This window comes from Neopsephotus bourkii, unplaced genomic scaffold (genome assembly GCF_033783945.1).
Source record: "Neopsephotus bourkii isolate Nb327-2 ecotype Australia unplaced genomic scaffold, CSIRO-AGI_Nbou_v1 NB_1279, whole genome shotgun sequence".
Lineage (NCBI taxonomy): Eukaryota > Metazoa > Chordata > Aves > Psittaciformes > Psittacidae > Neopsephotus > Neopsephotus bourkii.
Window position 1 is genome coordinate 3,012,407 of NW_026901764.1, and position 14,056 is coordinate 3,026,462.

The 14,056-nt window shown below is 40.2% G+C and overlaps 1 protein-coding gene across 3 annotated transcripts in view; it reads left to right on the forward strand.

Annotated features, from left to right (window-relative positions):
• Positions 1–14,056, forward strand: part of NYAP2 (neuronal tyrosine-phosphorylated phosphoinositide-3-kinase adaptor 2) — a 139,271-nt gene that overhangs the window by 56,664 nt on the left and 68,551 nt on the right. For all 3 annotated transcript variants that reach the window (XM_061365184.1, XM_061365185.1, XM_061365186.1), the window contains one exon: positions 6,414–6,712. In XM_061365184.1, the coding sequence (XP_061221168.1) occupies positions 6,414–6,712 (299 nt within the window). The remainder of the gene's footprint in view (positions 1–6,413; positions 6,713–14,056) is intronic.

The following is a 14,056-nucleotide window of genomic DNA, read 5'->3' on the forward strand; positions in this document are numbered from 1 at the left end:
TGCATGAATTACAGCTGTGTTTTTGGTTGCTCACCAGGGACTCAGTCTTACAGTGCAGCCACAGCATGTGGTGGTTCAGTTTGATCTGGAAAATCATCTGCATGCGAGATTCAATCCTTTTGTGGATGGCAGGAGCCAGACTCTTGACAGCAGCACAGTGCTGTTGGAGGCCTGTTCCACACACAGGCTGGCTCGAAGAAATGATTTCCTAGAAATAATCTAGTGTCAGACTATGTGGGCACACCCCATCAAGTGGCATTGCTTAGAACAGAGGCACAACCAACAACCAATTTCTTCAAGGCTTCCTAGTTACTCCAGTACAGCAATGCAGGTACACAAAGAGGGAGTGTCAGCTCATTGTGTGTTTGCAGGATCAAACCCTGAGCCTCGGGGTTTGACAGGGGTGGTAAAAAATTAAATATTATTTTATAGCACTGATGTTATTCTGTGTCCTGAGAGGCCTGGGAGACTTAAGCAGCACCTGATCTCCTATGTCAAAAGCAGAGGCATATTACAGATGTAAGATGTTTGATGTGCACAGGCATGTCAGTCACTCACTTTAGATAGTCCTCCAGGTGCACAGAATGACTATAAATTTAACCTTTGTCATGATTCATTTACAGTTGAGCATGTATGTAAAAGGATGGTAGCATGATCCTCTGGATCTTGATGTAAGATTGTGAGTCATTTGGAGTCTGTCAGAATAAGGAGAGGGACCTCTGAAGTGTGATTGAAAAAAAGGAAAAGAAAAGGAAAAGAAAGTAATTTGGTTTTATGTTTAATTTCTATAATGAAAATGGCGTGGATTTGTGTAAAACCATACTTACAGTGCAGTTTCTGAATCCATGATTGTGATCCTGCCCTTCTTTCTTCAGTATTACATTTCATGGTCTGCTGAAATCATGTTTAGGGGGATAAAAATAGTGTATCTTCTGTTTTTTGGCATCCAACCTCTAATTTACAAATATAATTTATGCTAATCTTGAAAGTGCTTCTCAAATACAAAGTAAAATGTGTCATCCTTAGTATATGTGTGTATAATTTATTCTGATGGGGAATAGACATTTCAAAGCCATTTCAGCCCTTTATACTCAGAACATTTGATATGAGCGGAAGAGTGGGGTGTTCATTGCTGTATGAGTAAGGAAGCGGTTAAAATAACAGTAGCTATTCTTGTAACCCAAAAAAGGTAGATACACCAAGGGATGCACTGCTGCTTGCTTAGTCAAGCCAGCTCATAGACGATCCCTGAGTGAAGTATTTTTATTCTTTTTGTATTTTTGTGGATGATTAGTCATTTTTATAATGGGCTTATAAAAATCTTCCTACAGCATCACAGTTAATTTTTTGTGACTTATCTTCAGTCTCTGACTCACACATCTTCCGTGATGGATTAGATGCATGTCATGGTAGGGTAGCACTGCATGGGCTTGCAGTTCCCCAAGGGAAGAGGCCTGGCCATCCTTGTGCATTGTTTGCCTTGTAACTCAGTTCTCCCCTGTTCTGCAGAGGAGCTTGCAGAGACTCTCAGATCAGTTTCTGCCAGCTAGCAAATCAGTATCTGTGACTGAGTCTTCCTCACAAGAAGAGTGAGCATCTGCTATTGAAATGGCTTCTCTTGGTTGTCTGGAGTGTCACCCCTGAGAGTGCATTTGTCATCAGTAGAGTATGTCCCCTTTTCTCCTCCTTAGAAGATCAAGTCTTATAATCAGGTGTAGCTCCCCTTTTGAACTTGCGGATAAAAATTCAAAAAATCTCATGTAAAGGAAAACTGGAAGAAAAATAGAAGCTATACAAGGATGAGAGCTAACAAGTGGTTCTTGGTGCCTGAGGCATGAAACTAATCCGTTTTAAGTCTGAACTGATAAGAGAATTTCTGGATGAATACCAAGAACCAAGGGTGGATAGATAGCTAGGAAGAAAACGTAGCTCTAGGGTATTCTGACTTTATGGGGCTTACATATTCCTAAGAATTCTCCTACTCCTTAGAACTACAATGAAGGATTTAATATTCCACATTGTTTGTAGTTAAAGCAGTAACACCAAGGAAAACAAAAGTTTTCACACGACTATGTTTGTGTTTTTGTTTGTGGGTTGTTTTTTTTTCCAGGAATTACTTCCATTTCTCCCTAGTCCAAGTAATGAAACTTCATAGAAAAAACTAAGAAGACCACACTGATTGAGGCAGGCAGTCTCTTTGCCATGTTCAGCAGTGTGATGAGAATTTCTTGTTCTTAGTTTTCCAACTTGACAACTCAAAAATATATTTCTAGTCAATAGGAACATTATGAGTCATGGCAAAGCAAGGTGAAAACGACCTGGCCCGTTCTTTGTCCATTTACAGTATTTTCTGAGTTCATTTTTAATGGTTCGTCTTCTCCTATAACTTCCTTTCTTGTGATGAGTAATAAAATGAATACAAAAGACATTGTCCTCTGTAGTTCTTCAAACACGTAAACATTTCAGTTATGCCGTGCTGTAGTTTGGTCAGTGCTCCAGTATCTACTTGCTAGAACAGAGCAGGCAGAACACAATAAACTGAGCTGTAATGTGTCCAGGACCACGATGATCACAGCTTATTTGCAGGTAGTCTGATTCCACAGTATGGAACAGCAAGACTGGAATGGTTTAGTCAGCTGAATTCTGACCCCAGAAATCTCAGCTGACAGATAATACCTGTATAGGAGGTATAACAGGACTTGTCAGGTCCATCATTTGGAGCTCTTCTACCTATTTTAGTGATGAAAGCTGAAATATTCTATTACTGTTTTGAGGCTGATCCAACTGCTTTGGTATTTGCTATAATGATTCAGTTACAGTACTGTGTGGAGGAGGGAGAAGGATGAGAACAGTGCACCCAAGGAGGGATAATGTAATCTGGCAGCACTCAATGGTCTCTCTTAGACTTGTTAAGTAGGCTTTGGAGAAGTCCCATAACTTGCTCTTGAAAGAAGAGCTGCTTCAGAACACTCTTCTCAAGGGTGTCTGGAGCTAGCCTCACTGCACTGCCCTTTCTGCCACCCACTGCAGAATCAGTCAGTAGACGTAGGCAAATGCCAAAGTGCATTTTCAGCACAAAGTCGGGTTTGCTGAAAGTGTGTAACGCAAGTGATTGTATGATTAATTTTGTTATTATATAATTCATGTCTCTTTTTGCAGACAAATGACTTTCCTTTTTAACGGTTATTTGAACACTGTACATAATTCTTTGTCAGAGAAGCAGTTGAACCTGGCCAAGTTCAAATTGAAACTTCCCAGAGGAATAATCCAAATCTGAATTTCCATATATATTAATAAACTGTGTAATACATGCAGCAACTCACATAATACAGTTTTGAAATGAGATAGAACTCATTATCAGTACAATGAGGAGCACAGGCTCTTTCCTGTCAGAAATAATGGAGTGAGAGCTACACAATTATTTTCCCTTGCTGCTTCTGGAGTCATTTATGCAGCAAGGTGTGTGTAAATCTTTCTCTGCCTGTTGTGCTGTAGTGGGACATATACCAGCCCAAGCCAACTCTTGTAGTTGCAAGCAGGAAGAGTATATAAACAAATCATTTCTGTCTAGTTTCATGGTGTAACATCAGCAGTACTGTGCATTGCAAAGTTGTGTTCCACAGGTCTCAACGGAGCATTCTCATGCTGCTGCCTGAGGGTAGAGGATGCCATGTTTGAAATCTGCCATCCAGCTTTTGTATTTGTTCTCTGGGTATGAGTCTGGAATGACTCCTTTCTCTGTGTGCCACGGTGGATTTCAGTCTCTGTTACTAAGATGTGAACTTGGCACTCCAGCTGATATTACACTTGCACTTGCTAGTCAATCTCTGCTGGGAAACACCCGCTGCCCAACGCTCAGGAATCGCTACCAGCGTAAGTCCCAAACATAAGCTTTTTTTGTGATCCTGACTGATGACCTTGGCCCAGGACCAAGAATGAGAGGTTAGGCTTCTTCACCTTGGGGTTTACAGTGCCTAACCATCAGCTGAAGGTTGGCTCCTACGCTCAAAGAGAAATGGACTGTCTTTTAAACATGGCTGAAAAGAGGGAAATGGTGCCCTGCTGATTTTGTCTAGTAGCTGAGCGAGAATATAAAAAAGCAAGACCAGACCTACTTAAGCACGAAGCAGAATAACAAGTTCTGTTCTCATGTGGACCTGAAACCTCTCTTTGACCTGGCTATAGGCTGTTTATTCTGAAGTATGCATAGGAAGCAGGTGAGATAGGTTTTCATCTGTGATGTTGAAAGGAACTCATAAAGAATGAAAAAAAAATATGGGAAGGGAAGGAAAAAGGACACAGTTCAGTTATTTAATGAGATATGTGCATTTAGACACTGAACTTACATTTCAAAAGTTCTTATTTCTGGAGTACAGGATGCAGCAGTTCGGCAAAAAAACACACTTCATATAAATGCAGTTATGTGTATTCTTAGGAAAAGTGTGAAACCTATAATCTCAGTGGATTCTGTGCAAGTCCATCCATAATGGAATCTGCCTTACAGTGTGTAGTTTCAACACCTTCATGCAGTAGTGAAGTAAATGCACTAATTAAATAATATAACTGGACGAGAACTTTCATGTCAGAGACATGACAAACTGAAATTCTGCTTGCTAAATGTGATTTGTCCAATGGATTTAAGGAAGGAAGCAGACTCCCCGCCTGCATTCTTCAGCATGTTTGGATAGCAATCTTCTCTAAATAACATGACAGGCCCTTTTTGTAGTCCAGCATCAGAGGATTATATTATTTTCAGAGCAATTTATGCAAGATTAGTGGAGACATAGTTAATCATTTAAATTAGCTACAGGTTTTTTATTAATCTTCAAAATAATGAGCTCTACCTTTTGATCTTTGTGTCTGCAAACCCCTCTGGAATTGATGCCAGTTAGGATTCAGTAATGACTTGGTTATAAATATGGATCAGTGTGTGCATATGTGTGGCATGTGTGTGCGCGCAGGTGTGTGGTGTGTACATGTGCAGGTGGAGTGGCACATATTCAGTTAGACCAGTTCACTTGTTACTGATTTGGAAAGTGGATCTCTCCACTCGTGGAAAATAAATAAAAATGCAAGGACAGTAGTAAGCAAAAAAAGATTCTGCTTTATTATGCAGTTGTGCGTTGCATGGTGCCAATCTGATGCTTTTAGGACAATTAGATACAGCTTGTGTATTACCTACAGCGAAGATAGGGGACAGTATCAGGGAATGAAGTGACCTTAATTTTCACATGAACCATTGAGAAATGTTCTCATCTTTTAAAGAAGGAAATGTGTTCCAGAAGCAAATAAACTGCATGAGCCCAAGGCAACACTGAATAGGAAACTTACAGATGAGCAGACTGACCCTGCTTAGAGCTTCACTCTATGTGAAGGAGAAACAGGAGGCAATTAGAGCTTTCCAGGACTTTGCAGCTCTCATACTGACATTTCTGCATGCTCACAGTGCCACATATCATTTCAAACCTCCATGCAAACAGGTCTGTGTTGACCTGTGTGTGTTGCCTAGGGTTTTTGTGTAGTCACTGAATTGCATTAATTGAACTATGCTATGGGTTCTATGGGTTTGCAGTAAAAGCATCAGTAAAAGCTGTGATTCAGAACTGATAAGCATGTATGACTATAGCAGGGATAATACCTTATTCTCAGTCCTGCCATCCATGGTACAAGGTAGTACTTTGTATGATAGCACTTTTTTCAGCTGAGCTTTCCCTCTTTTCTGTGTTCCTGAATGTTTGGAAGTTATTTTCTTCCTGGTGTCCCACAGCCCATTGCCTTTGCATCTCCTATACTTGCATCTTACTAGTGTCATACTGCTCATGTTGCAGCTTCAAGTGGATTTGATGAGATGTAAATACTCAGTTTCCTATATACAGATAATTTTTTGAGCATTTCTTTCTCTTATCATTCATTAATCTGAAGGGAAATGATTGACTGGGCCCCAAGAGCCTTGTTTCCAAGGTACATGAATGTCTGTAGTTAAAGATGAGTGCAAGGGAGTGTGGATCAATACACGATGTTGCATTTCTAAAGCAGTATTATTCTTTGCCCTTGTTGTGGTCTCTTGTCTTCCTGAAGACTGAGTTCTGACTTCTGATGTTTGAATTTTTTTCTTTAGGCAATTTCTAGTCATAATGCTATGAAACCAGAACAAAAGCTTTTCTCAATTTTTTCTTGTAAAACTCTGAGTGAGTGCATAGTGGTGTATGTACATTTGAGTTCTTGGCAACCTACGCTGAGAAATAGAGTGCTTTATTCTAGTAGTCACCTTCTTTCAAGAAAAGAAAAGAGCATTGCTGGTTGCCAAATTAAAAAGTACAGTCTGTTTCTCAGAAGCAAAACTGAGACTGTGGTTCCAGGTACAGTTCAGGCAAAGGTGGATCATTTACTTATGTGTGTATTTTCTCTTACAGCATAGGTGGAGAAGTAGCGAGAGGAAATGAAGGAAGCTATGTGGGGAAACATTTCCGCATGGGATTTATGACAATGCCTGCTCCTCAGGACAGACTGCCACATCCTTGCTCCAGTGGCTTTACAGTGAGATCCCAGTCTCTTCATTCTGTTGGAGGAACTGATGATGAAAGTAGCAGCTCTCGTAAGCAGCCGCCTCCAAAACCTAAGCGAGACCCCAACACCAAACTGAGCACCTCATCTGAAACAGTCAACACTGGAACAACAAGTAAAAGTGGGAAACTACCAGACAGAACTGAAGGTAAATGCTATAATTCTTTGGAAAAAAAAGGTTTATGGTGACACAGTGTTAAGATTATCCAGTTGATAATCTTGTATTTAAGGATTAATTGTAGTTTCCCTATCTGTGTAACAATTCCAGCACAGATATCCCAGATCACTGTGCTCTACATTTTGGACCTGTGGGTAATTGCCAATCATTGACATTTCTCACAGAACAGTACCACTTATATTTCCTGGTTATATACTGGAGAATGAGTTGAATTGTTCAAAATGAAAGGCAAAAGAGATTGCTATCAGGTAGCAATGTTACCTGCACACCAGCTAAGGACCACTCACCATATCACTAGCACTGTGCAAACCACAGTCCTGGACAGGGTCCTCCTCAACAAAGAAGTGAAGGACAGAAATGATAAAATACTGAAAGCTGCATGGCCCTGAAACTCTACAGCAAGGAGATATTATCCAACAGTAAAAATTGTACCTGAGATGATAAAATGTATTGCCTAAGCTTCTGTTTGCATGTAGGTTTACATTTTCTCTTCACAGCTACATTGCAGCCCAGTTACATTCTCATTCCTCTTAGTTCCATTGCAGCCAATGCAGCATTCAGAAGAAAATAAACAAATGTGTTGAATAAGGGTATAACTTCCTTACTCTGAACTACTGAAGAAGAGCTAACATTGTAGCGATCTTCTTCCTTTCTTCCATGCTGGAAGTCCATTTTGTGCAGCAGTAGGACCAGCTGTACTCCCTGCTAGGAGAGATCAGGATGACTGTGATGCACAGTGTGAACTGTAGGAAGGAACCCTTATGGGCAAACGGTTTTGATCAGTGCTGGTCTTTCCTACTGCTGTGTTACATATCCGTTTTGACATCTTATGCATTATGTTGCGCTCTTAGTGTGTGTGTGTCCCTTTTGCTTCTTTTTGTGGCCAGAAATACTTGTTAGCTGCATTCATGTTACAACCCCTTTTAAGCAAACCTGATTTTGAAAAGTCATTGGTGATAACAAAGATGCAAAGCAATGTGTAATTCAACTGATGGCACATATGTCTGTGAGTGCAAGGTTGAGCACAAACGCTGAACAAACTGTAGATATATTTATGCTATTGGTGGTGGTTATTTTGCATATGATATTTACCATTACTTCCATGGCTTGTCCTCCACCGTGACCATTACATCAACTCCATTGAACAGACTCACATGACAAATCCAAGAATTGAGTAACTGCCCTTAATAAAAGCAGTTTACCACAGTTTTACTGGACCAAAGTCTACACAACGACCATTCAGATTTGTGTCACAGACAGATTTGAAATCTCATATCAGAAAGTTTCAAGTCCTCCATTTAATCTAGAAGGAGAATTACATGGCACAAATGTCTTGGTCTGATGTGCTCTGAGGTGAAAGATAGAAGCTTTTAAGTTTCTCAAAAGTTCTTTTGAAAAATATTATGTTTCAAAATGTTTTTACAAGTCTTTAATATGTTAGCACTCTTTTTTCCTGAGTCTGCACAATCAGAATTACAAAGGCTAAATGAAGTTTGTCTTGCAGACAGGGCAGTAAAATAGGCTCTATCGTTTTCTGATTTGTTTAATGAATATTCTTGCAAGTGTGCATTGAATCACAGAGTATATTTTGCTCTTTGGTATAGCCGACCTTAGCATTATTTCTAGAATAATTAGGAATGAGGTCTGTTTTATATCCATCCCCCTAGCCCTTTTCCTCATTTACTGAGAAGCAAGAGTCTTTGAAAGCCTTAAAGTAGCAATAATAATAATGATAGTGATAATTGAAATACATTCAAGTATTCCACAGATCTCGCAGAAATTATGTCAGACTCCTTAAGTACTCATGTAGTTAGGTAGAGCCATGTCCTTACAAAACTGTATCTTCTTCAGCACTATTATTATGGAAGATTGTGAAGATTTTGTTTCCTTTCCCTCATCTTCTCCCGCCATCTGAAATTTGACACTAAGGATGTAGTATGTAGTCATGTCCCTTCTAACAGATTCCAAAATTTGTAATTGATTGACATTTCTGTTTCCAAGGCCTGCTTTCTGTTTGCCTGCTTCCACTCTGTACTGGTTGAGCTCGATCTATTGCATCACAAGTTATGGTTACGAGTGGCATGCATGGTGCTGTAGCAGGTTCACTTTGTATAATGTCTATGACAGTAGCATTACTACACCATAATACTAAGTATTGCAGAGCACCTCATCTTTGTTACTGTAATCAATGTCTGAATATTCATAGCAAGATCTCTGGAAAGAACTGGTTAATGGTTAATACTCCATTACCAGCATAAAATGTAATACCTAAGTGTTGCCTTTGAATGTGACTAAATGCCTTCATGGAATATTGAGAATCTCTATGATACTTAATATATACCATGTATTATATTCATTCTGCAGGTTTACATGTAGTACTGCAGTGGGTACTTTTAAGTTATCATGAAGAAGTTCCTGGAGATTTTGAAGTGACATAACACATTAACTGTTATTTTCATGTGTTCAGAATGCCTGCCCTATTTGTATGTCTGGTTTTATATATGCCAGACTTACAGGAGTTTCACCAGAATCTGATACGTAGAAAGTAAGATCAGACTGTAGGGGGATTAAATAAGCAGTCACATTTTAGACTCTGAGGTATACTCAAAGTGGTGTTTAGAAGAACAAACTAAAATGCTTTGCTGTCGCCAGGAAAGGCTTTGTTATTGACTGCCCTCCGAGGTAACAAGTTGGTTGTGATGAAAGAGTTTTCAGTCATCATCTGGCTAGCATAGGAAAGTTTGTATAAAACCTATGGTCATACATTGATGAGGGCGTCTAAAGATGAGCAGAACCAGATGAAAGTTAATTATCTGCAGTATTTATCTGATACAAATATTAAACCAGCTTTGTCCCAGAATAGAAAATTATTACTGTTGCTTTACAGTTAATCCCAGCAAATAAAGTACCTGAAATTGTGTGTAGCTCAAAGAAACCTGTGAAGGTCTGATTCTGCAAATCTTTTTTTTATCTGTGCAAGTGGTGAAGTTTTGCCATATCTAGTAGTTCTCATTCTAGTAGCAGTCTTTGAATTCAAGAGGTTGTAAACCTGTATCTTCCCAATTTCAGGTAAGATAGTCCATAGGATACAATACTCATGTTCTAGGAAGATCTTTGGAATGTCAGGTCCAAGAACACAGAGGCTTAACTTGGTTGTTATTGTTGATATTGTACCCAAATATTTTTATATGCATGCCTCTCATACATTTGTATGTATCTGTGGTATTTGCAGGCTGAATGGCTACAGCTTTTTCCAGGAGCTATGAAAAACAATGATAAAAACCCTTATTGTTTCTCCACCAACTATTGTGGAATCTTTACAAAGGAGTTGTCACAAAATCATTCCCAGCTCATTTTTTTTATGGCAATGCAGAATAATTCAGACTATGATTTCTATTGTCTGACCCTGTGGCTACTTTGAAAAGGAATTTGCTACATTTCCTAGGCAACCAGGGACAGCCTCACCACTCATTTTTATTAAACACGTTTACTTTTTGCTTTTTGGTAACTGTCCAGTTTATAAAAACAAAACCAGTTACTGATGGTAACTTTCATTCTTTTTCTGATCATGGTGAAGTCCAAATATTGAATCCATCTCTTCATAGTAACCACCATTAATATTAGATTATGCTTTGAATGTGAGCCTGACGACCGCAGAAGTAAGTGGCGGAAGAAATTTGGTCATGAGCCTGAAAGATCTTTTCCTCCCAAAGCACAAATAGTATCAGTAGCAGCCATGGTGGTTCTGTACACTTTCCCTGTAAGTCTACTTGATTCCAAATTTGTGGGAGTGTGAGAATCTTCTTTCCAGTCACGATGACATGCATTAACCCTGTCACATTGTGCAGCAGTGTGGTAACACTTCGGTTAGTGTATTCCACCCCAGTCTACCTTGGCTTTGCCTGAAAGAGCACTCTACAGCCTGGAGGAGCTCTCCTTAACTTGAGTTTAATTTCATTGCTGTGTTTTCACACTTTCATGTCCCTTCTTAAGCTTCAGTATTCCTTTTGACTCTTCTGGCTACCTCTCATATGCACCCACTGAACACCTTCCCCCCAGTGCGTTTCTCCCCAGTGACAGATGTCTAGAAAGTTGTTTTAAAAAATGTGGGCTGTCTTTTCTGCAGAGTTTTCAAACTCTGATAGGAACAGCAAACAAATGGAGCTGTGCCCCATGTATCACACACTGTAAGTGAGAAGTGAACTGAAAGGGTCATTTTAAATAACATTTCAGCATGGAAGGCCTGTCTAATCTTGATCCCAAAAGGGTTTTATTGAGAAAATGCAGGAGTTTAATCTATGTGCTTTCAGTGCCCAATCTTACAGAAAAAAAAGAATTAATAAAACAGCGTAACTGGTGAATGTAAGCAGCCTCAAGCAGTGGGTTTTATGTGAACCCTGCTTGTCCACCAGAAAGGTTTACAGATCCACTGCAGCGCAATCATAAATGAAGAGGTATCAGTGAATTGCATTGTGAAAGTTAACTTTTTGTTAAAATTCTGCTTAGTGAAATGGGTGATGACTGCATTATACAAGCATATAATACATATAAATAATGAAAATGCGAGTTTTATGTGCATGCAGGTATATGCAAATACGTGAATACAAATCCAAATTATGGCTCAGAGTAGCATTTTCAAGATGTTGCACAGGGTTGTTGTTCTGCTTCTGCCAGAGCTCACAGGAAGTTTAGATCTAAGACATGAAAATGCTCACAGGGATCCCAATCTCTTGAAACCCACTCTGTTTTCTTCCAAGTGTCATGTGTGGAAGAAGCTACCCTTCTTGTCTCTTTCTAAGCCCATGCAGTGGAAGCCTTTCTCTCTTGCTTAGCAGTCTCTAAAGGTGGGAAACTTGTAAGGAAAATATTCCTCTGGAGAAGAGCAATTACAGTAAGTGTAACTGGGGTTGCAGTCCAGCTGGTATCATAAATCTATTTTTCTGTCAACTAAACTGGAGACTCTGCATTGTAAACTTGAACTTCGATACTGTCATTGAACAGAACTTGCTGGTTTTGCATAATGCTGGTTTCCTTTTATTTTCTGCCTTACTGAATAGTGTATTTAAACTGAACTTTAAAATAGTGTCCTCTGCAGTAACTATGTCATGTCCTTCCTTGTAGCCAGATCTGATTCCCACATCTTTTCATCCATGCCTGCAAAAGGAAGAAATATCACTAATGAGCCCTAATCAGACCTTAGAAGTGTAAAGCAACTGAAAGATGAGTTATGGTGCGTATAGCTATGGGCAGTTTTAGATGCTACTGCTTCTGGGCTATCTGCTTGGTCTCCTGCCAGGCGTGACAACCCAGTGCTGACGTAGCAGAATGCAGTGTTTTAGGAATGTCTCTTTGAGACATGGATGCTCCTGCGCAACCCTGCTGCTTGGCAGGTGCTGTGGCATGGGAGTGAGGCAGGGAGGCCTGGTAAGAAGCATCTTTTAGATTTAGTCAGAGTCCTGCACAGCAAGCACGAAACTTGGGCAGATGCTCTTGGAACATGTTCCCTCTTGGTGAGGGTCAGTCACCACTGTGGCCTGTGATGCTGTTGCACTGCCAGGATATGGGTCTGAGGACAGGGAAGGGCAGGCTGCATGGCAAAACAGAATGTCCCCTGTATGTCACTGTGCCTGAGAGGCCTGAGTGCTTGCATATTGTGCTCTGTATGGTTTTTAGCTCATTTTCCCTCTTTCCTGCAGTCTACTCTGTATTTTAAACAAAACATTTTGACCTGTGAAAAGCTGCAGCTAGTGTTCACGTTAACTATATAGGTATAATGCAAGCCAGTATTCAGCAATGCATAAAGCAGTGTCTGTTTTCATTTATATACCTTAATCTGATTTATCCATTATTTTTTGTACACTGTAATGTAACTCTTGCAGACTGCAAGGCCTGAGAGGGCTTAACTTGAAACTGTGCCCACTGGTAGAAGGCAGCTGGCAATGATGGAGGGAAAATTCAAAGCCAGCATCAGAAAACACAATACCCTGTTGTCAGTAGAGTGAGCTGGAATTGGCTCTTTATTCTTCAAAGGACTGCCCTCTGTGGCCAGGTGTCACAGAGATGGATATATATGATTCTTCAGCAGCACTAGAGCACTGCAGCCTCTACTAGAGACCTAGTGCTTCTTTCCTTTGTTCAGCCCTGCATCTCAGCAGCCTCCTTGCTGCCAAAGTGGTTAAAAGACTGGAAGGCACTGCTGGCCTGACTTCACTGGCAGACTTCGCAATGCCTCTGCTCTGTGTTTGGCCCATTTGGTTGCTGAAGCAGCTTATTTCCACTGACCTGTAGTCTAGCAGGAAGGACATGACAAAGATTTCAATCTATTCTCTAGCATTTAGTAGCTTAGAGATTTTTCAAAGGCTTTGCCTTTTGGAGAGAAGGGGGAGTAGTTTTTCAGTGTTTTGGGGTTTTGTTTTCTTTGCTTTTGCTGAAATTTCAGTTTGGCCCTCCCTGCAGCAAGTCAATTTTCAGTTTGCAGCTCCCAGAGATGGTTACTTTCATGTGCATACCACCTCCTTCATCTTTTCAGTCTGTTTTTTGGTCCTTCAGATAAGGCAGGACAAGGGGGAAGGAATGAGTGAAAGGAGCAGTTCTTATAGCAGTTATAATAGCTTTCTGTGCAGAGCAATGAGCACAATGTGATTTTTGGAGGGATTTATAAACAAGTTTTGAAGTCACACAGGGAATATGTTCTTACCCTCAAGGCACATATGCATACTCATTAACGTTAATGGAAGCTGCAAGCACTGAACAGAAAATAGACCATGCAGCGGTAAAAGACATGAAGATCTAGTTACCCACCTGGGAATTGTGTTGTGCCCAAGACTTGGCAGTTGGTACTTTAGCTATGTTGTGCTAGTTTAGCCTGTGTGCTTAGTGTCTTTTTTTCTTTCTTTTTAATTTAACAAATTTGCTTTATATATTCCTCATCTCTCTTTTCACATTACGATGTTGCTCATTTACTGAGAGATGCTGCACCTATGTAAAAAGCACAAAATTAAATGTGCAGCCCCCCTGCAGTACAGATATCTCTCTGCTCTTAAGGTGATGGAAGCTGGGATGTTCTTCGTAATGGAAAAGCCTTAATAATGCGAGTTCAGGGAGTGTTGTGCTGATTTACCAGATTGACTGCAAATACATCCTGTCCAGGAGGAGGCTGCCTGCCCTAAACTAAGGCTAGTAAACCCTGCTAAACACTTGATTCCTGCTGAGTGTGTGGGCTTTTCTGCACTATGTACTTTGGTGTTCTAGGGCTCAGGAGAATTTATAAGCGTGGTTGCAACCGCAGGCCCAGATTGTGCTTGTGAATTCACA